The 20,433-nt window shown below is 51.4% G+C and overlaps 1 protein-coding gene across 1 annotated transcript in view; it reads left to right on the top strand.

The window, feature by feature from the left end:
• Positions 1 to 20,433, top strand: part of Rnf213 (ring finger protein 213) — a 97,207-nt gene that overhangs the window by 11,489 nt on the left and 65,285 nt on the right. The window contains exons 4-17 of the mRNA XM_032911975.1: positions 4,515 to 4,949; positions 5,165 to 5,278; positions 5,816 to 5,976; positions 6,395 to 6,550; positions 7,113 to 7,324; positions 9,024 to 9,307; positions 9,759 to 10,018; positions 11,145 to 11,342; positions 13,389 to 13,611; positions 14,735 to 14,790; positions 16,020 to 16,173; positions 17,044 to 17,208; positions 19,170 to 19,259; positions 20,120 to 20,242. Coding sequence (XP_032767866.1) covers positions 4,515 to 4,949; positions 5,165 to 5,278; positions 5,816 to 5,976; positions 6,395 to 6,550; positions 7,113 to 7,324; positions 9,024 to 9,307; positions 9,759 to 10,018; positions 11,145 to 11,342; positions 13,389 to 13,611; positions 14,735 to 14,790; positions 16,020 to 16,173; positions 17,044 to 17,208; positions 19,170 to 19,259; positions 20,120 to 20,242 — 2,631 coding nt within the window. The remainder of the gene's footprint in view (positions 1 to 4,514; positions 4,950 to 5,164; positions 5,279 to 5,815; positions 5,977 to 6,394; positions 6,551 to 7,112; positions 7,325 to 9,023; positions 9,308 to 9,758; positions 10,019 to 11,144; positions 11,343 to 13,388; positions 13,612 to 14,734; positions 14,791 to 16,019; positions 16,174 to 17,043; positions 17,209 to 19,169; positions 19,260 to 20,119; positions 20,243 to 20,433) is intronic.

Here is a 20,433-nt window from a genome sequence, read left to right as displayed (position 1 = left end):
CAGCCAGATCTCTGTGAGTTTAAGGTCAGCTGGGTCTACAGAGTGAATCCCAGGACAGCCAGGGTTACAAATCAATACTTTGTCTCAAAAAAGAAAAGAAAAGAAAAGAAAAGAAAACAAAACAAAAATCAGCCTGGTGGCTGGAGTGATGGCACCATAGCTAAGTTTATTGGTTGCTCTTCTAAAGGATCCAGGTTCGAATCCCAGCACCTACACGGTGGCTCACAGCTGCCTGTAACTTCAGTTCCAGGGGATTTGACACTCTTTCCTAGCCCCATGGGTACAAGGCATACGTGTAGTGCCCACCATATGTGCAGTCTGTCTTAGGGTTTTATTGTTATGAAGACATACCATGGCCAAGGCAACTCTTAAGGGAAATCATTGAACTGGGGCTGGCTTACAGGTTCAGAGGTTCAGTCCATTATAATGATGGGAAGCATAGCAGTGCGCAGGCAGATACGGTGCTGGAGGATCTAGAGTTCCACATCTTGATCTGAAGGCTGCATAAGATCCCACACTGGATAGAGCAAGAGACCTCAAAGTCCTCCCCCATAGTGACCCAAAAGTCCACACCTCCCAATAATGCCACTCCCCATGGGCCAAGCATTCAAACACATGAGTCTATGGGTTCATACCTATTCAAACCACCCTAAATGTGTATGTAGTAACACACTCCACAGCATGATTCCAGGTATATCAATATGAAGTGGGCACATTCTCAGGGGAGGCATTAGTGTTGCCTGTGTCTGGGTAGGGGGCAGGGCATAGTCTGGTTAGGAGTTGCACCTTTGGGGTGATGAGAATGGGAACCTGTTAGAGGTGGTGACCAACAACACTGCGTGGAACTGGTCACTGTGAAATGGATGGAGGGGGCTGGAGCAATGCATCTGCTCGGCAGTCAGGAGTCCTTGCTGCTCTTGCAGAGAATCCAACACCTACGTGAGGCAGCTCACAACACCTGTAACTCCAGCTCCATGGGATCTGTCGCCCTCTTGTGGCCTCTAGAGTCACCTGCGTGCATCTCATCAGTAGACACACACACACACACACACACACACACACACACACACACACAAAGTGCCAGGACATGCATGGACTGGGTGGCAAAGGCACGTTGAATGCTAATGTGTCATCTGGTGATTGGCTTGTGGGGCCCTTTGTGTGGTCTTCATCTGCCAGTGCGTTTCAGAGAGTGGCTGTAAGGGCAGCAGGGTGCTTCAGCACTGGGTGTTGAGGTGGGCACCAGGAGAGGTGGCCTCAGAAGCCAAGCTTGGAACCACTGGGCAGCCACACCCCAGTCCCATTGATGGGTCCGTGATGGGGGTCGAGGGGTCCTCCTGGCTAGGGAGCCAGTGGGTGACAAGAGTTGGCCTGCGTCTGTTCTGTCCTTTCTGTGGTAGCTTCGCCGTGCTGACTAACTGGGAGCTCTTTGCTGATTTGTCGCTTCCTCTAAGGCTAGCGGGTTTGTGTGTCTTGCAGGAAGGGAAGCAGAGGCTTCGTGGTGGCCAGGTGCGCTGTGCTGACGAGCCAGACTAGCTAAGCTGCCTGGTGTGACGTTGTGGGAGCTGGCTGGGAGGCAGGGAGGAGGAATGGGGTCTGTGTGTCTTCTGAGAGGCCAAGCTCTGGAGGCCGGCCTGGCTTGGTTCTTCCTTTGCTGATCTGTCTGTCCAGTATCCCTGAAGTAGTCCATCTGAAGTAGGTGAAAGCCCTTGGGACCAGGCCCCATTCAGCACTGGGTGTAGACACTGGAATACTTGCCCATCAGTGTCCTGGACCTATACCTCCTGCCATTGGCATGGACTCTTGAAGGGGCTGGGGAGGCCATGCCTGGGCCTTCACTGAGATGGAAGTTCCTGAGGCCTTTGCAGGAGCAGAGCAGGGAGTAACCCTGCCCTGCCTGAAGGTCGCCATATCCCCACAGGAAGTGGACCCAGAGGTTTTTGTAGATGCTTCAGAGGACACAGCTGGTGGTCCCGAAGGTGCTCAGTGCCCTCCCAGCAAGAGGAAGAAGGAGGAAACGGCCGGGTGTGAGGTCGTGGACACTGAGCAGGTAGCTTGAGAACCCAGTTTTGCGCACGTCACCCCCCTCCAGCCTGCATGCTACCCAGTCATTGAGGCATCCAAGTGACTCGCCCTAACGGGAAGGAAGGCTGCTGAGCTGAGCCACAGCTGGGTGTGGCCATGGTCAGGACCAGGTGCATGAGGGGCTTCCTGTATCGAGTGTTTGTCTATAAGAATGTGACATTGGTGCCATCGTGACAGAACAGTGCCTTGGGTAAGAAGGAGAGAAATTTAATGTGAGGTTCAATCATTTGAGCCACTGGAGACCTTTTGGTTGCAAACCACTGAGCACAGGTAGAAATGGCTGAAGGGACGGTGTTGCTCACGTTACTGCTAAGTCCTGAGGTGGGGTTTGATCAGGCACTGGGACAAAGGGTCCCTCTATGGCTCTCTCTGCTCTCACTTCTTAGTGTTGCCTGCCTCTCAGCCTCCCAATATCTGTCTAGCCACTTACCCAGTGTGCTCTGTTTGGGGAGTAAGAGATTGCCTCTTCTGGTGCCCTCTACAGAGGAACAAAGCAGCTTCCTTCAGACACACACACACACATGCACACTCACACTCACACACACATACACAGACACACACACATACACACACACACACAGACACACATACACAGACACACACACACACACACACACACACACACACACACACACACACACACACACACACACACACACACACACACACACACACACACACACACACACACACACACACACACACACACACACACACACACACACACAACACACACACACACACAGACACACACACACACAGACACACACACACACACACACACACAGACACATACACACACACACACACACACACACACACACACACACACACACACACACACACACACACACACACACACACACACACACACACACACACACACAAACACACACACACACACACACAAACACACACACAAACACACACACAAACACACACACACACACACACGTCCTCCTGCCAGAGCCTGAATCTCACTCAGACTCACTGCTGATAGGATACACCTGGGGCCCCTGTTGGACATTAGCAACATTCACAGGCTTCCCACACACGCCGCTGGTGCATTACACAGCACAAAATGGCAGTGAACTAAAAGGAGGGTGTGGTGGTTCAAATACACTTGACCCAGGGAGTAGCACTATTAGGAGGTGTGGCCTTGTTGGAGTGGGTGTCACTGTGGGCGTGGGCAAAGAGACCCTCCTCCTAGCCACAAGGAAGCCAGTCTTCTCCAGCCTTCAGATGGAGGTGTAGAAGTCTCAGCTCCTCCCTCGCCATGCCTGCCTGGATTCTGCTATGTTCCTGCCTTGATGGTAATGGACTGACCGACCCTCTGAACCAGAAAGTCAGCTCCAATTAAATGCTGTCCTTTATAAGAGTTGCCTTGGTCAGTGCAAAGCCTAACAAAGACAGGGGTAAAAAGCAGGTATCTCCTGGCTGAGTGACTTACCCTGATTCCCAGGCAAGGCTTCCCACCCCAGGAACTAGACCAAAAGTCTGAGGAGCAGGTTGTCAGAACCCCAGGTTCCCAGAATATGATTCTCTGGAGTCTCTATATCAAGCCGTGATTGGGTTGGGAACCTGACCCATGATGGAGCACCATGTCTTGCAATAGGAATCTGTGTTCTGTGAGCCCATAATCTATGGGGGCTCATTCCAGAGCTGGAGCAGAGCCGTGTTCCCCTGCACCACATGGCTGAGAGCAGGGGGATGTGGGAACAGGGAGCTGGGCAGGGGACAGTGGACACACGCATTCCTGAGGTGCTAGCGGGCAGCCTCGAAGACCTCTTCGTTGTTGAGGATGGTACCTTCTTGTGTGTCTGTGTATGTGTGTGTCTGTGTGTATGAGTGTGTGTGTGTGTCTGTGTAGGTGTGTGTGTCTGTGCATGTGTGTGTCTGTGTGTGTGAGTGAGTGTGTGTGTGAGTGTGTGTGTGTGTGTCTGTGTAGGTGTGTGTGTCTGTGCATGTGTGTGTGTGTGTGTGAGTGTGTGTGTGTCTGTGTAGGTGTGTGTGAATGTGCATGTGTGTGTGTGTGTGTGTGTGTGTGTGTGTGTCCCCATCTGTGCCTACTGATTCCTCCTCGGCTCTGTCACCCTCTCCCTTTGTTCAGTTCTACTCTGCCCAAGCTAAAGATGTTGGCTCAGTGGTTAAGAGCACTTGTTGTTCTTGCAGAGGACCTAGGTTCGATTCCCAGCACCCACGTGGAGGCTCACCACTTCCTCTGGCACCATGCACACATGTGGTGCATACACACACACACAGGCAAATCTGCCATAGACACAAAACGATAAAAACTGTGGACGTGATAGGTCTAAGGTGTGGTTTGAGCAGACAGCTCCTCCTGCTTGAGGATTTGTCTAGGAGCCTGGAGAGGAGTGCTGGGGTCGTGGAGACTCTAAAGAGTAAGTAAACGTGTATCTTTTGTTTAGAGTAAAAAGGAGAAGAGGAGGAGGAGGAGACAGGGCACCATTTCTTCTTCAGAGGCGGCTTCCATGTCCTCTGGCCTCTGGAGTCTGGACCTGCCTTCAGGCCCTGGCTCCCACAACTCAGCCTTGCCCCAGAACCAAGCCCAGCAGGGTGGCACAGCCAACCAACCTGGCCATTCCCTGGACACAGTGAAGATGCCAGTGGAGAGGGATGGCTCTGCGTGTGTCGAGGGCAGCGGCAGCTCTCTGCGGGGTCCAGTTGCGGAAGGCCCAGAAGATGCTCAGAGGAACCCTGCTGCCAGTGACTACATAGAAGTCAAGGACCTCAAAACCTCTAGCCCCTCAGTGGACAAGGGCCCTAAGATGACTGAAGCTTCCCAGGAGGCCTCCTTACCTGAGTCCAAGGGGGAGCAACCTGGACATGGGGAGAAAGTACCGGTGAGTGGAAAACAGGCTGGAGGTGAGCAGCAGGGTGGTGGGCATGTCTTAGGCGCTCAGCGGTGTCTTGCGACCCTGATGTCTCCGCCCTCTCTGGGACTTGCTCCCTAGACAGGAAAGGGCAGGGCTCCCCTCTCAGTTACTCACCTTATGGCCGGTGCCTACTGAAGCCAGAGTTCAAGTTTTGGGTGGTCTCTTCTTTGGGTTTCTTCCAGCCAATCGACACTGCAGCCAATCCGGTGAAGAGAGCTAGGAAAGAAACAAGAGACGATGTGCAGAAACAGAAACCATCGCCTGTGAGCCTTGCCACCTCCAAGGATAGAGACCAGGTAGAGGCTTGACTTGCTAGGAGGTGTCCAGCATGCAGGGCTCCTCGTGTCAGTCATGGTGTCCTCAGCCTCTCATCCCAGGATGAGAGCCAAGTGTTTATGATGATGTCACATGGGAAGCAGGGCCTGTCTCCCTGGAGCTCCCATGCTAGAGAGAAGGAAGGAAGAAGTTCCCCGAGGAAACATGTGACCAGTCCTGGGAGGGTCCTGGGGGTTGGTGTCCTGAGAGGAGGTAGGTCTCTCTGCTTGGGTGGCCGAGTGAGACCTGGGGAGGTGTTGTGGGAGCAGAAACCAGAAGGGAGGGTTGAGCCACAGACACTGTAAAGTGCCCTAACAGGGAGTGGCATGTGTCAAGGCCCTCGGGTAGAATGTGGTGGGCCTGTTCTTAGAGATGAGGGATAGATGGGCTGTGGACAAGGGTGAAGAGAGAGACTTCTGCTTGCCATTGTAAGGAAACCAGAAGGCCCTGACAGGTTCTGGGCAGGGATGGCCCTGGCTGCCCTGTCTAAAGCACTGGGACTTAATTGCTTGTTCCAGAAAGCTGAACTCGAGAGCAAGTTGGCCACCCCTGTTAGGAAAAGTAACGAAAGCAGGAACACCCAACCAGAAGATCAGAAGAAGCCAGGAGGGGACAGAAATTATGCAGCAGCCGCGAAAAACAAAAACCAGCAGGCTGCTGCACTGGAGGCTACAAACAGGTGGGACGTGGCCCCTGCGATGAGCCTGTGTGTGGCTCTGCCAGCTTCGTGCAGCTCCTGTCCCACCCAGCCTGCATCTCCCGTCAGTGCCCTCCTGGGACACCAGTCCCAAGTCTTCCCTTCCTGGTCCCTGGGCCTCATAGTCTATGTGACCCTAAGGAACTGTCTCGGATGAAGTCACAAAGCTGTCCTAGTCCACCCTATCCCCACTGTCCCTAGCATGTTGGGGCTGGGTGGTGCCTCCTTTCTAGCTGGGAGGAGCAGTGGCATGCTGTGTCCGTGTGTCTGAACCTGAATGGCTGGGATTTACACTTATGTGTGCAGAGAAATAGCGATGCTGTGTGCACATGTATGTATGTGTCCACCTCCATGTGTGCATGCACCCTGGCAGCTCGTGTTTCCTTCTTGCTCTTCCCAGCACACATGATCCGGGGGACAGAGTCACTGTGTACTTCCATGCCATTGTCTCCCGTGACTTTGGGTTCAATCCGGACAAGCACAGAGTGTATGTCAGAGGGGGAGAAGGACTTGGGCAGAAAGGCTGGACTGATGCTTGCGAGATGTACTACACTCAGTGAGTATCCAGGGCTTGGAGCTGTCCTTGTCCCTCACAGGGCGTCTGTCAGTAGTCGTGTGACAAAGAGGTTCATGCATTCCATCCTTCCTTACTTTGCTTCCTTCACATTTTGATTTGTTTATTTGAAATCGGGGTCTCATTCTTTTGCTCCGGTTGGCCTGGAACTCACAGTAATCCTCCTGCCTCATCAGCCTCCTGAGTTTGAGATTATAGGTATGCACCACCATGATTGGTACAAAGTGTTTCCTTTTTATTGTTTGTTTGTTTGTTTGTTTATTTATAGACAGCTTTTTTTTTCCTTCTGTGTACCTGTCCTGGACTCACTCTGTAGTCAAGACTGGCCTCAAACTCACAGAGATCAGCTTGCCTCTGCCTCATGAATGCTGAGATGAGAGGCGTGAGCCACCACTGCCCGGTTTGAAAATGAGTGTTCAGATTCCTTCTCCAGTGTGCATTTCTTTCTGGGTTCTGGCTGGAAATCGTGCCGTTCTTGGGTGCCTTGGGTCTGGGCTTTCATGATGTGTCCTCTGGTAAATGGCTATATTATGTTCCTCCACAGAGACCTGCATGACCTTGGATCTCTCATTGAGGGGAAAATGGACATTCCTAGACAGAGCCTGGACAAACCCATCCCTTATAAGTACGTCATTCACCGTAGCAGCAGTGGCAAGGATAGCGTGGAATATGAGTTCATCTATGAACAACCCCAGAAGAAAGGAGAACACGTGAACCGTTGTCTGCAGGTTGACTCTACCCTCTTGAGCAGTGGAGGTAAGCCAATGAGACCCCTGAGCAGGTCAGCTCCCTGGCTGTTTGGGGAGCAGACATCAGGGTGGGTCCTCTGCTTGGCCCTGGCCCTGCCTCTGTCTCTTTGAGGTATAAAGCTGCCTTTGGAAGCTGGTTTGACTTAACCCCCACTGTGGGAAGAAGGCAGGGAAAGTCCTCATAGGAGGAGCTCTATCCAGCGCTGGCTGGGACCAAGGGTGGGGCAGGAGGGGCAGTGGATTGGCTCTTCCAGAACTGTCAGAAGGTGGCTTTGACAGTGACGTTTCAGAGAAGGGCCAAGAGCCTTTTCTGTGTCTGTCACCTCTTGTCATTCCTATATCGTGCATCTCTGTCTTTATGCCTCTGCTTCCACTTGCCTGGAGCTTTCAGAAGGTCCCCCATGTTCTTTCACTCAGGCCTCTTCAGCCTGGCAGCCATGTGTCCTCCTTCTACAGGCACAGCACGAGTGAGGCATTGCCCAGTCTTGTGCCACATTCACATCTTGCCCCTTCTGTCAGAGGCCAGTGTCGAGAGTTATTTTACTGTTCAGTGCATTGTTTGAGTTGCTGAAGCAGCAGCACTTGGCTGGGGTGGGGGAAGACAGGTGGAGACCCCGCTGAGCCTTGTCACCATCCTTTGGCTTTATTCAGTGTAGCTTTTGCTTTTTCTCAGTACTGACAGTAGAACCCAGGGTCTCAGCATTGACTAAAACATTTGTGTGTGTGTGTGTGTGTGTGTGTGTGTGTGTGTGTGTGTGTGTGTGTGTGTGTATCACATGTGTGCCTAGGAGCCAGAAGAGGGCAGTAGATCCCCCTAGAAGAGGACATGCAGGCTGTTAGCCATCACGTGGGTGCTGGGAGCCGAACCACAGTCCTACTAGAGCAGCCAGCAAGCATCCTTACCTACTAAAGCTTCAGTCTTTGTTTTTAAGATTGACCTTGGCTGGATAGTCAAAGTTTCTGGTCCTCTGCCTGCATCTGTCAATCAGTGGCATTGCCGGTGTGCTTCTGTCTTCCATGTTTGTACGGTGCAGGGGAGCCAGGGCTTTGTGTGTGCTAAAGCAAGCACTCTACCAGTGAGCTGCATCCCCAGCCCAGGGTTCACATTGCTGACCCTGGGCTGCACAGTCCATGCCTGTGTTAGCTGATAGTGAGCTGATCACCTGGGTTTCCCTTTGTCCTGCCTCTGGCTGTCCTCCTACGTTCTTCTAGGGGAGGCCAGGCCTCAGGGATTTGGAGCTCACTTGTGTAAAATGAATGAAATAGACTGTGTATGTTAATTAATGCTGGGAATTAATAGTCTCGTTATTCCTTAACCATCTAGTTCCCCCAAATAACCACGCAGAGACCTTTTAATATTTTAGAGCTGAGGCCTTCGCTGGGCCCACTCTCAACTAGTTCATCTAAGTTAATCTGACCACCCTCCAGGCCCGTAGTTCCTCCATCTCTCCTTCTGTCTCCCTTTTTTCTTTCCAGATTTCCTATCTCCCTTCCAGGAAGTCTGGCCTACCTCTCTCTACTGTCCAATCACAAAAAAGTTTTCGTTGATCAGTTAACTTGGGAAGCAAGGTTTATACAACAAAAGGTGGTGTGTGTGAGAATTCCCTCTTGGGGCAATCAGTTCTATTAATCCAGAATTGAGCATTTGAATATATAACAGCTCAGGCCAACCCCAATACCTATGTGAGGTTCTTCTGTCCCCTCAGACTGGCATCAGTACGATGACATAATCTGGATGAGATCTCCTGGGTTGCTCCAGCAAGCCAAGAACTACATCACCGATGGCACAAGAAAGAACCTGGTGAGAGGGAAGAAGCAGGCCGCTGTGATCATGCTGGACCGCATCTTCAGTGTTCTCCAGTCCTGGAGTGCCATCAACCTGCAGACCTTCATGACCCAGTTCCAGCAGTTCCACTCTGTGGTCCGAGTGCCCATGATTCACGATGGCCAAGCAAGGAAATGGTCCAGTCTGCAATATGAGGAGGGAGAGGTACCTACTCCCCACCGTTACCAGCAGCTCTGGAGTAGACAGGCAGTGTCCTTTGAACAACTAGAGGCTACAAGACCCCTGCACTGAGTGGGCCAAGTACCGATTGGGGGCAAGAGGACCTCATGGCCTCCTCCTCCTCCTCCTCCTCCTCCTCCTCCTCCTCCTCCTCCTCCCCTTCTCCTCCTCCTCCTCCTCAAGGGGTTTCTTTGTGCACCACCTCTAGGATTTGTCCTAATCTCTCAGAAAGGGCAGTGTGTGTGGCTGTCTCTAGGGTACCACCTCCCTATGCCTTCACCCTGCAGGGCTGGGGACTGAGCAGCTGTGTGCTTCAGTGGTGAAGCAGGGGGAGGCAAGTGATGTGCTCCTTGCTCTAGTGTCTTGTTCTCTGGCAGAGTTACCCAGCCTCTGGGTGTACCCTGCATGCTCACACATCTTTCTCTCCTGGGACCAGGTGAGGTTAAACCTGTGGGAGCATGTGAAAAGGCTGATGATGCCGTTCCTGGAAGGAAAGAGTGGGGAGTCTCTGCCTGCCGACTGCCCTGTGAGGAGTAAGCAGATATTGGGCCTGAGCATCCTTTGCATGGTGGAAGCAGCTGACTTTACTGTACCCAAAAAGGACCTGGACTCGCTGTGCTATCTCCTCATTCCCAGTGCTGACTCACCAGAAGCCCTCCACAGGGACCTGAGCCCTGTCCTCAGCATACGTCAAAGGTATTCCCTGTTGATTTCTTACCTTATGTGTCTGCATATTTCACCTGTGTGTATGTTTGCACACCTTGTGTGTATGTTTGCACACCTTGTGTATGCCGGTGACCATGGAGGCTGGAAGAAGGTGTTGGATCTCACCCCTGTGAGCCACCGTGTGGATACTGGAAGCTAAACCTGGGTTCTTTGCAAGGGAAACAGTGCTCTAAGCTGTGGAGCCTTCTTTCCAGCCCCAGGGTCATTACTTGTGTGTGTGTGTGTGTGTGTGTGTGTGTGTGTGTGTGTGTGTGTGTGAGAGAGAGAGAGAGAGAGAGAGAGAGAGAGAGAGAGAGAGAGAAAGCCACCACGGAGCCCAGGCTACTCAGACTTGAGATGTCTGCCCTAAGCTTGCTGAGTGCTGTGCTTTGGCTGTGAACCAGGCAGCACATACCTGTCTTGAAGCCTCGGGTAAGGCTGCATGTCTGTGGTCCCAGGTGCCTGGCAGACTGAAGTGGGGGAATCCAGACTGGGCATCTCGGTACAGGGGTACATAGAGTACGAGATAGGCTTTCCGTGCTTACACACGTGTCTCATTGTCTACGGAAGCCTGGGGGATGTGTTTCCTTCCGCTCTCCCTGGGCCACTCGGATTAGGATGCATGCTATCCCTGCTGGGTCACAGATTTGTAGGTGACCTCCAAGAGCACAGTGACCCTGGCTTGGGCTTCCACAGCATCGCTTGAGGCTGGTTTGATAGGACTTGAAAGTCACATCAGTTGGCCTTCCCCGAGCAGCTCTTGCTTGGCTTCCTATGTTTTAGACATTCCCTCAGCCGTGCAGTGTAGATGGAGAGAACTCTAGTAGGAATCTGCTCTTGGGATTCAATGACGGTTGCTTTAGGGGTGGGGCTGAATACCCTGTCTTTTTTTTTTTTTTTTTTGGTTCTTTTTTTTCGAGCTGGGGACCTAACCCAGGGCCTTTGCGCTTCCTAGGCAAGCGCCTACCACTGAGCTAAATCCCCAACCCTACCCTGTCTTTCTTATGACAGAACCATCTCCTGGTGTGGACCCTGCCCAGCCATGCACAGTGTCCCTTGGGCTCTCTGCAGGTGGTGGTCACCGACCACTGGGCCATCTTCCTTCAATCCCTTCTAGATGGCGTGCATACTTGACAACCCTGTGCTTAAGGTGCATAGAAGCGGGGTGTGATCGCTGGCTGGGCATCTTACCCCTCCTGCACTACTGCATGCAGCAGTCTCCACCCAGGAAGAACTCCAAGAGCCAGACCGAGGACGTGTGGGCAGGCCTCGAAGGAATCTCCTTCTCCGAGTTTCGTGACAAAGCATCCTCCAGGTAAGCTGAAGAGCTTTGCTTCTGACACCAATCCCAGACCCCATAGGCTGCGCAACTCTTCAGAGGAGAGCAGGAACAAGCATCCTCCAACATCAGCATAGTTACGAAGAAAAATTTAACTGTCAGCAGGCCCAGAGCCGGGGCTGTGTATGTTTGAGTCCCAGTGACAGACAGCACAGGTGTTTCGTGTGCTTTAGGAGTACTGACGAAGCTGGGTGGTAGTAGTGGTGGTGGTGGTGGTGGCGGTGGCGGCAGCGGCGCACGCCTTCGATCCTAGCACTTGGGAGGCAGAGGCAGGTGGATTTCTGGGTGCGAGCCCAGCCAGGTATACAGCATGCATTCCAGGGCAGACAGACATGCAGAGAAACCCTGAGTTGAAAAACAAGAAAACGAACAAACAGAAAGAGTACTTGAGGCAAGCCAAGAGGCCAATCATTTATTTATTTTTTACTGCCAACTAGTATTGTTGTTACCTACTAGTACTGTTGCTACCAACTAGTATTGTTGCCAGCTAGTATGTGCTCTTCCGGTAGGATGATGCTAGCCTTGTCAAGGGTGCCTTAGCTTTGCTGCAGCCAGTCCCCTGTTGTCACTTGAGTCATTTCTGCTTTTCATATAGTAAAGTGCTTTGATAAGCATTGATTCTATTCTCTGCCTAGTTATTTCTGGGTGTGTGAGCGAGTGAGTTGAGCGTGTGTGTGTGTGTGTGTGTGTGTGTGTGTGTGTGTGTGTACTTGTGTGTTTTGTGGGGCTCTGAGGACAACTTCTGGTAGTGGTCCTTCCGTGTTGAGGTGGTGTCTCTATTTTTCTCTCAGTGTGCATGCCCAGGGGGCCAGCCCATGATTATCTGGGCATTCTCCTGTGTGTACATCCCATCTCTTTGCAGGATGCAGTGCTCGGATTACAGATGCCTGGGCTGTGTGTCTGGTTTTTACAGATATTTGAACTCAGGTCCTCATACCTGCACAGCAAGCACTTTCACACCCAAGCTTCTCTCTCACCCCCTGCCTTGCTGTCTCTAACAAGCAGAGCTGCTGGGGAGAAGGCTCTGATGGGCCTACATAGACCAAAAATGACATTGTATTTCCACACAGGGGCCTCCTTTCTGGCACAAGAAAAACTTACAGAAGTTCCGTAGAAAATTTAAGATTCAAGGCATCAAATCTATACTTTTTTTCCTTCCTTCCTTTCCCCCCTTCTTTTCTTTCTTTCCCTCATACTGGAGAGGGAACCCAGGGCTCAGCATGGTAGGCAAGGATTCTCCCCCTGGGCTCTGCCCCAGGTGCTTATGTACCGTAGCAGTAGGCGTAATTCAACATCACAGTGCACAGCATTGTAACGTCACATCAGATGTTCTATTGTTCTGGGTCATTTTCCCCTCACTCCATCCGGGGAGGCTGATAGGACTTCTACGTACATCCAATAATGGTTTATTCCTCAGTGATGGTGGTGGCAAGTATTTCAGAGGCTAGATGGGGTTTGAACTGTAGTTTGAGGAAAGCCCTCAGCCAGTCTACTTCCAGTTATGCTGTATGAATCTCATGGGAATAGCTCCACTGTCTCTCCTTATGGTGTCGTGTGTGTGTGTGTTTGTGTGTGTGTGTGTGTGTGTGTGTGTGTATGTGTGTAAAAGTCTCTGTGTGTGTGCATGTATGTGTCCGTGCATGCATACAAGTGCATGTGTAAGTTTATATGTCCGTGGTAAGGATGTGATAGTGGCCATCCAGTGGGGCTAAGAGGCAAGACAGCTCTTGGCTGGCCACAGTGACAGGGATGATGAGCCAGTTACTCTGGGCATGTGGGTCTCAGTTTCTGCCACTGAATCCACACAACACTTGATGCTCTGTTCAGTTCAGCCCCTGATTTGGTACAGGATGGAGAGAGCCCCTCGTGGTCTAGAGGGAATCCTCCAGTAGTTGGCCTACTCCTTGACTTTTGTTTTCCAGGAAGCACGACAACCCTTAAAATCAGACCCCCTGCTCTATCTTACTTTATGTCAGTGCCGACCACTGCAGTCTCACTCTGCCTTGTGTTGTCTTTCCTCAGGAGCCAGGCTCTCCAGTTCATGCAGAATAGGATGGCCCTGCTGCATGTAGATGAGTACCTTTTCCGCTCCTGGTTCAGCTTGGTCCCTCTTGAAAGCTTATCTTCCTACTTGGAGAACTCCGAAGAATACCTGAGTCACATGCCCACTCGGGTCCTGGACTGTTTTCAAGGGATTTCATACCGCCTTCGAGGGCTAGGGAAGATCTCAAAACAAAACATAGAGGTGGGTTGTGGGGACAGGTTAGCAAGTGCTGGCTTAGTAAGAACAGGTTAACTGCTACAGGGCCGGGAGCACTCAGTGGTAGAGTGCTCACCTCATGAGTAAAAGCCAGGGTCTCATCCTCAGCACCACAACCAAAAGAAAGAAAGAGGGGTGGCAGCAGGGTGAACACACACACACACACACACACACACACACACACACACATACATACACACACACACACACACACACATACACACACACCACACACACACACCCCACCCCCACACACCCCACCACCCACCCACACACCCTCCCACACACACGCACACACCCTACCCTCACCCCCACACCCCCACTCACACCACACTCACCCCCCACACCACACACACTCACCCACACACTCACACACACCACACTCACTCACACCACACACACTCACACACTCACACACACACACACTTACTCGCATACACACACTCATATATACACACACTCACATGCACCCACACACGTACACACACACAGACACACTCACATGCACACATACACAGACACACACACACATGAGAGGGGAGGTAAATCTACTCAGATGTAATGATGTTGGTTTAGCTAGGGGTGGTGATGTTTCTTAAGGGCAAAGGTTGGTTTGCCTGAATTTATCAATAGCTTTTAAAACTTCTATCATAATTTCTTTAGACAGTTGTGCTGGGTGGAACTATAAGCCAGGGTGGGTGTGAACTGAGATACACAGAGAGAATTGCATGTGTTGGGCTGGGGCGATGGTTCATTTGGTAGAGTGCTTGGCACACAAGCATGAGGATTTGAATGACTGGAACCACATCGAAACCCAGGGCACAGTGGCCTGCACTTTTGCAGTGGGCAGATCCTTGCTTACTAGCCAGCCTCACTTAGCTGGTGATTTCCAAGCCAGTGAAAGACGTCTCTGAGTCAAGTGGATGGTTTCTGAGTAAACACACACACACCGCGCACACACACACACACACACACACACACAGGTGAGGCAGAAGAGTAGCTGTTTTGAATTAGTGCTCTGTGTGTGCAGAGGCCTTTTCTTGGCTCAATCTCCAAATGCAGCAACGTCAAGGTTACACCTTCCATTCCCTTCTCTTCACTGTCTTAGGATGTCAAGAAAGTCTTTAAAATTCTGATGTACCTTGTGGACATGTATCAGGACAGGTAAGTAGGGAGGCCGAGGGCAGCCTTGTCCACACAGCTCTGGGAGGGAGGAATGGTGGCTGTCCACACTGGCCATAGCTTCCCGAACACATGCGGCGTCACTGGGGAGATTGCAAACCAACACCACGCTTTCCGAGCTCTGAAGTGCTGCGTGTCTAGCTCTGGCTGATGAAGTTTCGCCCTTGCTCCATTTGCTGTATGTCCCTTCACTGTCCTTATCTGAGTCCTGGGTTTTCCACTGGGAGGCAGTCAGATTGGAGAAGTCGAATGTGACTGCGTTCCTCACTGTTCCCCTGGCTCTGACAGGGGCCTAGCAGAGGCAGCTGGAGAAAGGGTGTGTTCTCCCTCACTGTTGGAGGGCTGCAGTCCACACCGGTGGGGAAGCCCTGGCAGAGGAGCAGGAAGTAGGGCTCAAATTGCATTGCAAATCAGGAAGTGGGGTGTCTCAGTCAGGTTTCTATTCCTGCACAAACATGACCAAGAAGCAAGTTGGGGAGGAAAGGGTTTATTCAGCTTACACTTCCACATTGCTGATCATCACCAAAGGAAGTCAGAACTGGAACAGGGCAGGAAGCAGGAGCTGATGCAGAGGCCATGGGGTGATGTAACTTACTGGCTTGCTCAGCTTGCGGTCTTATACAATCCAGGACCACCAGCCCAAGGATGGCACCACCCACAAGGGTCTCGGTCCTTCCTCCTTAATCACTCATTGAGAAAATGCCTTATAGCTGGATCTCATGGAGGCATTTCCTCAAGGGGGCTCCTTTCTCTGTGATAACTCCAGCTTGTGTCAAGTTGACACAGAACCAGCCAGTACATGGGGAGAGACCAGTGCTGACCAGTGCTGACGCTCAGACCTTTTTCCGCTTTGACTCCAGTCTGCAGCTGCCAGGAGGTGGAGGCATAGGCAGTTGTCCTGCTGGGACCCAGCCTTTGGGTCCTCTGCTAGTGTAGCAAGTGCTCTTGACTGCTGAGCCCTTTCTCCAGCCCCACCCCCTTTGTCCTTTTGCAGACTAAGGCTTGAACCCAGGCACACCAGGCATGCTGGGCAGTTAAACCCCTGCTTGCCCCAAACACAAACATAGTAAACGTGAGCCTGAGCCTGTAGGGCTGGGGGGCACCCCACACACAGGACTTGTGTCTTTTTATTAATTTAGCCCTTTTCCTCTCCCCCACCTCTTCTCCTTTCTCAACCGTTTCAATGATTCCTCTGTCCTTTTCTTGTGTAGGATCTTTGGGGAGAGCCTGCCACAGATCTACTTGACTGAGTGTTCAGACCTCCATGAAACTGTCTGCAGCATCACTGCTGACAGACAATTCTACCAGACTCCTGCCCTGTCTGCTGAGCTTGTCTGTGCAGTGCTTCAGCTCAGTCCTCCAGAGGTGAGTGGGACTTGTCTGACACAGTTTCGGAGGCGTGGGCTTCTGGTAACCCTGATTTGAAAGGGAACCTGGGCTGACTCAGCCATGAGGGAGGTGGTCGAGGCCCTGCTCCAGCTGAGCTCTCTCTGGGCTGGAGGCGGTACTGGGGCTTGGGTTGGAGGGAGAGAAGGAGGCTATAGGTAGACAGGGCTTCTGATGTCTAAGGACACGCTAAAGAACTGGAGCAGGATGTCACTGATAGCTGGGTACTTCTTTCCCGCTGTTGACAGAAATCACTGGGGACCTTCCTACCCCTGAGCACAGGGGAGCAGAGTCGGCCTCCCTTGAGGTGGTCCAGCGCACCTGCCTCTGTGCCTTCATCAGCTGGCAGCGCTCTGGCCCCTCATTCTCTGTGCTTGCCGGACAGAGCTGCATTCCATGTCTGCCACTTCAGATCTCTGTACCTCTCTTTGATTTTGTTCCTTCTAATCCCCTCCAGTCACCTTGTGCAGTTGAGATAGTGTTCCCTCATGTTTGTGTGTCTTTCGCCCGTCTGAGTCTATGCGCCTCCATTTGAAATGCTAGAGGACTATTTCACTGACTCTTCACAAACACAACTCTGACTTCATCAATGGGAGATAATTAAATGTATATTTTAAAGTTATTCCTTCTGTTTTTTCTTTTCAAAATTTGCATTGCATGTGTGTATGTGTCTGTGCATGCATATGCATGAGACAGAGACACAGAGACCACACCATGGCATGGGTCTGGAAGTCAGGACTACTTGTAAGAGTCAGTTTTCTCCTTTCATCATGTGGTTCTAGGGATCAGATCAGGTCATCAGGATTGACAGTGACTATAGATTTTGTAATCTCTCTCATATGTCCACAGCATACTGAAGAGGGGCTGGTTGCAAAATCTTATGAAGACTTGGTGAGGACCACCCTCCAGGAGGCCCTGAACACCACGAGAAAGTGGCTGCGTACCATGTTTAAAAGCCCCATGCTCTCTAGAAACTATGCCACCGTCCAACTTTCCTATCCCGATGAGATGGCGGTAAGCCTTCCTGGGAGCCACAAAGCTGCCAAAGGCACATAGGTGTGAACGGAAGGGACTGGGGACCATCACCACCAACCCAAGAGCTGTCATCATGGCCTGAACTCTAGCCAGGGATTTCCTTCTGTGAAGAAGGGACATTGACAACCCACGGCCAGATGGGAAGTGTGGCCGGGCCTGGCTGGGCCTGGTCCCCTTGCCATGAGGTGATGGGGATACAGTGTCAGGAGGTTGCCTAACCTGGGCGGTGGGAGGTGATGTTGAGGCTGTGATCTAGGCGTGTGACATTGAAATGATGGGGAGGACAGAAAGGACACTCTTCTGTGGGGAAACAGCCAGAGGTACCTGTGGAGAAGCTGAGAGGCTACAGTCCTGCAGAGGGCTTGGGTTTGGGCGGTGTGGTTGGCAGTTGCTGCGCTCATCACCAGGAAGTGTTACAGAATCCCGTGGTGCTTGCAGTTAACTCGACAGTCACAAGTATGAAAGGCTACCCTGAGACGGCAAGAGAAAGCTTACAGAAAAGGTAGAAAAGGTAGAGACCCCTTACACAAAGCCTGGAGTTTAGGTTTTAGTTAGTTTTTCAGTCCTGACACTTGGGTAAGATATGGCCAAGGACAGGAATTAGGTAGAGCCCTGTGGTTCTCCCGGCAGCAATATGTAAGGCAAAAGTTACTCTGCATTTTGAAGAGAATACAGTGGAGGCTTTCTGATGTCTAATTCTGCATCCCTGCATAAGTGGGGCGAGCTCATCTGTACTTGAAATGTATATATTTAGAGTAGGTAGGCAAAGTAAGATTTTGTTTTGGATTTTTTGTTTGTTTATTCTGTTAGTGACGGTTTTTTGTTTTTTTCTTTTAAGTCCTAACTGTCCTGGAATTTTCTATGTAGTCTGGGTTGGCCTTAAACTCAGAGATCCTCCTGCCTCTGCTTCCCCAGTGCTGGGACTAAATGTGTGTGCCGTCACGCCCAGTGGTTTTTTTTTTTTTTTTTTTTTTTTTTTTCGAGCTGGGGACCTAACTCGCCTTGCACATGCTAGGCAAGCGCTCTACCGCTGAGCCAAATCCCCAACCCGGTTTGTATTCTTCTATGGAAGAATAGTGACTTAAGTCACAGCAGAAACCAGCTCTGTAGCCAGTTGTAAAGAGCCATACAGGCAGCGGGATTCAGCGGGATTCAGCGGGATTCAGCGGGATTCAGCGGGATTCAGCGGGATTCAGCGGGATTCAGCAGGAACACTGAAGGCAGGAGCCAGGTCATCAGGCCAGGAGCTTGCTGCAATGGCATTTTAGTCCCGGGAGGGAAGAGCACTAATAGAGGGAATGGCACACAAATTCTGCAGACGGGCCTGGAAAGCAGTGCTTTTAAGAACCACTTAGAGCAGGCTGGGTCAGCAGCACCCTGAGCTCCTTGGTCAGACAGCTGTGGGGCGGTGTGCATAGTTGGCCACTGAGGACATACAGGTACAGTTTCATGTGGTTCATTGTAGTTACACTTCTTCCAAAGAAATTGTAATCATGCTCTTCGATCCCTCTCGAGGAAGGAAGCATTTCTTCATGCCCCTGTGCCTGTCTCAAACTCTTCAGAAGGAGCATAACGGGGAGACTCTTTCTAAACAAAGAGCGGTGACACGCTGGCAGGGTGGTGGTGGCCCTGAACTGTCACATGAGTCAGAGTGCTGTCCTGACACACCGCTGACACAGTTCATCGGCGACAGTGAGGAGCCGGGAGCCCTGTTGTTCTCGAGGCCTGGCTCTCTTAGCCCTTAATACTGCTATAGCATGCACCGTCCTTTCCTCTCAAGACAGGTCTTCCTGTGGTGTCCAGGTCAGCCTCGAACTCCTGAACTCCAGCAATCTTCTTCCACTTCCCACGTACCCAGGACCACAGGTCAGCACCACTGTACCTGGCTGTCAGTCTGTTTCACCTTTCTACCCTGTGGTTGTTGCTCTTTAATTTTGCAGGTATGGCGAAGGCTGGTGGGGATCAACTTCCCTGAGAAGTATGGCTGGAAGGGGCCACTGCTAGGAGACATGGAAGGGAGGCTCAAACAGGTACCTGAGGTCGGGGCACTCTTCCTGGAGATGAACGACTGTAGAGGGGGCCAGTAACCTAAGTACACAATAGTTGTGAGGGGTGCACTTGAGCATCAAGGCTGATGGTGGTGAGGCAGGGGATCAGCCATGACTTTTGACCTGTGTTTCTGGTTTGGCCACTGTCTTCTGACCTCAGAAGAATGTCGAAGTTCTTGTGCGATGCCCTTAGAAGACTAGGGACAGCATTTTGTCATGATGGGGATCCTACTCCTAAACAAGGAGGTCCCCTTGCAGATACTGTACTGGGCAGTTAATAGAAACAACAACAGTGGAGGGACACACACACACACACACACACACACACACACACACACACACCCCTTCTCTTCAGTGTGAATGAAGGCTTCTGACATGGAAGATTGGTTTTATGTGACATGAATGTTTTAGCCAAAACTGTCAAGCAGCAGATATTAGGAAAACAGAAGTACAGGGAAATGGCTTATATTTTAAAATTTACCTATTTTTACAAGCTCCAGTGCTGGCAGGGTTGTTTTTTTTTTTTTTTGTTTTTTTTTTGCGAAGAGTGGGACAAAGGGCTTAAATTTTGGGTTTCTGGGATGGTTTCACTCTATTCTAGGCTGGCTTCAAGGTCCCAGCAAGTCCTCCTCCGGTGGCCTCTCCAGTGGTGGGATGACAGGCACAAGGCAGCCACTATGCCTTGCTACAGAAGCTATTTTCTTTTTGTTCCTCAGCTTGTGAACACACTTAGTGTGTGCACAGAGGCAGTGAAGACGCGGGAGTTCCCCTGGGGTGTTGTAGTGAGGTACCCAATAGCCCTTGTACCACTCACAGCCCTCACATCCCCTCCTTGTCTGCAGGAGTCACCCCGTTTGCAGATCTCCTTCTTCTGCAGCAGTCATTGTTGTGACGAGGGACCCCATGACAGCGTGGCAAGGAGTATCGAGAAGTGTGTCATCGAAGCTGTGAGCTCTGTCTGCCAGGTCACTAGCCTTTCCTGCATGGGTTTACAGGGGTTTCTGATATGGCCTGCCAACGGCTGCTTAAGCCTGCTTGTTCTGAGACCCCATGGGGTCCGCTCACCCTCCTTTGTGTCCAGAGCCATATGTATGCCGAGATCCGGTGTTCTCATCCAACTGCTTGAAAAATAGCATGGTTTTCCTGTTCTCTGGGC

This window comes from Rattus rattus, chromosome 9 (assembly GCF_011064425.1).
Source record: "Rattus rattus isolate New Zealand chromosome 9, Rrattus_CSIRO_v1, whole genome shotgun sequence".
Classification (NCBI taxonomy): Eukaryota; Metazoa; Chordata; class Mammalia; order Rodentia; family Muridae; genus Rattus; species Rattus rattus.
Note: the sequence above shows the minus strand (reverse complement) of the source record. Positions and strands in the feature narration are given on the sequence as shown.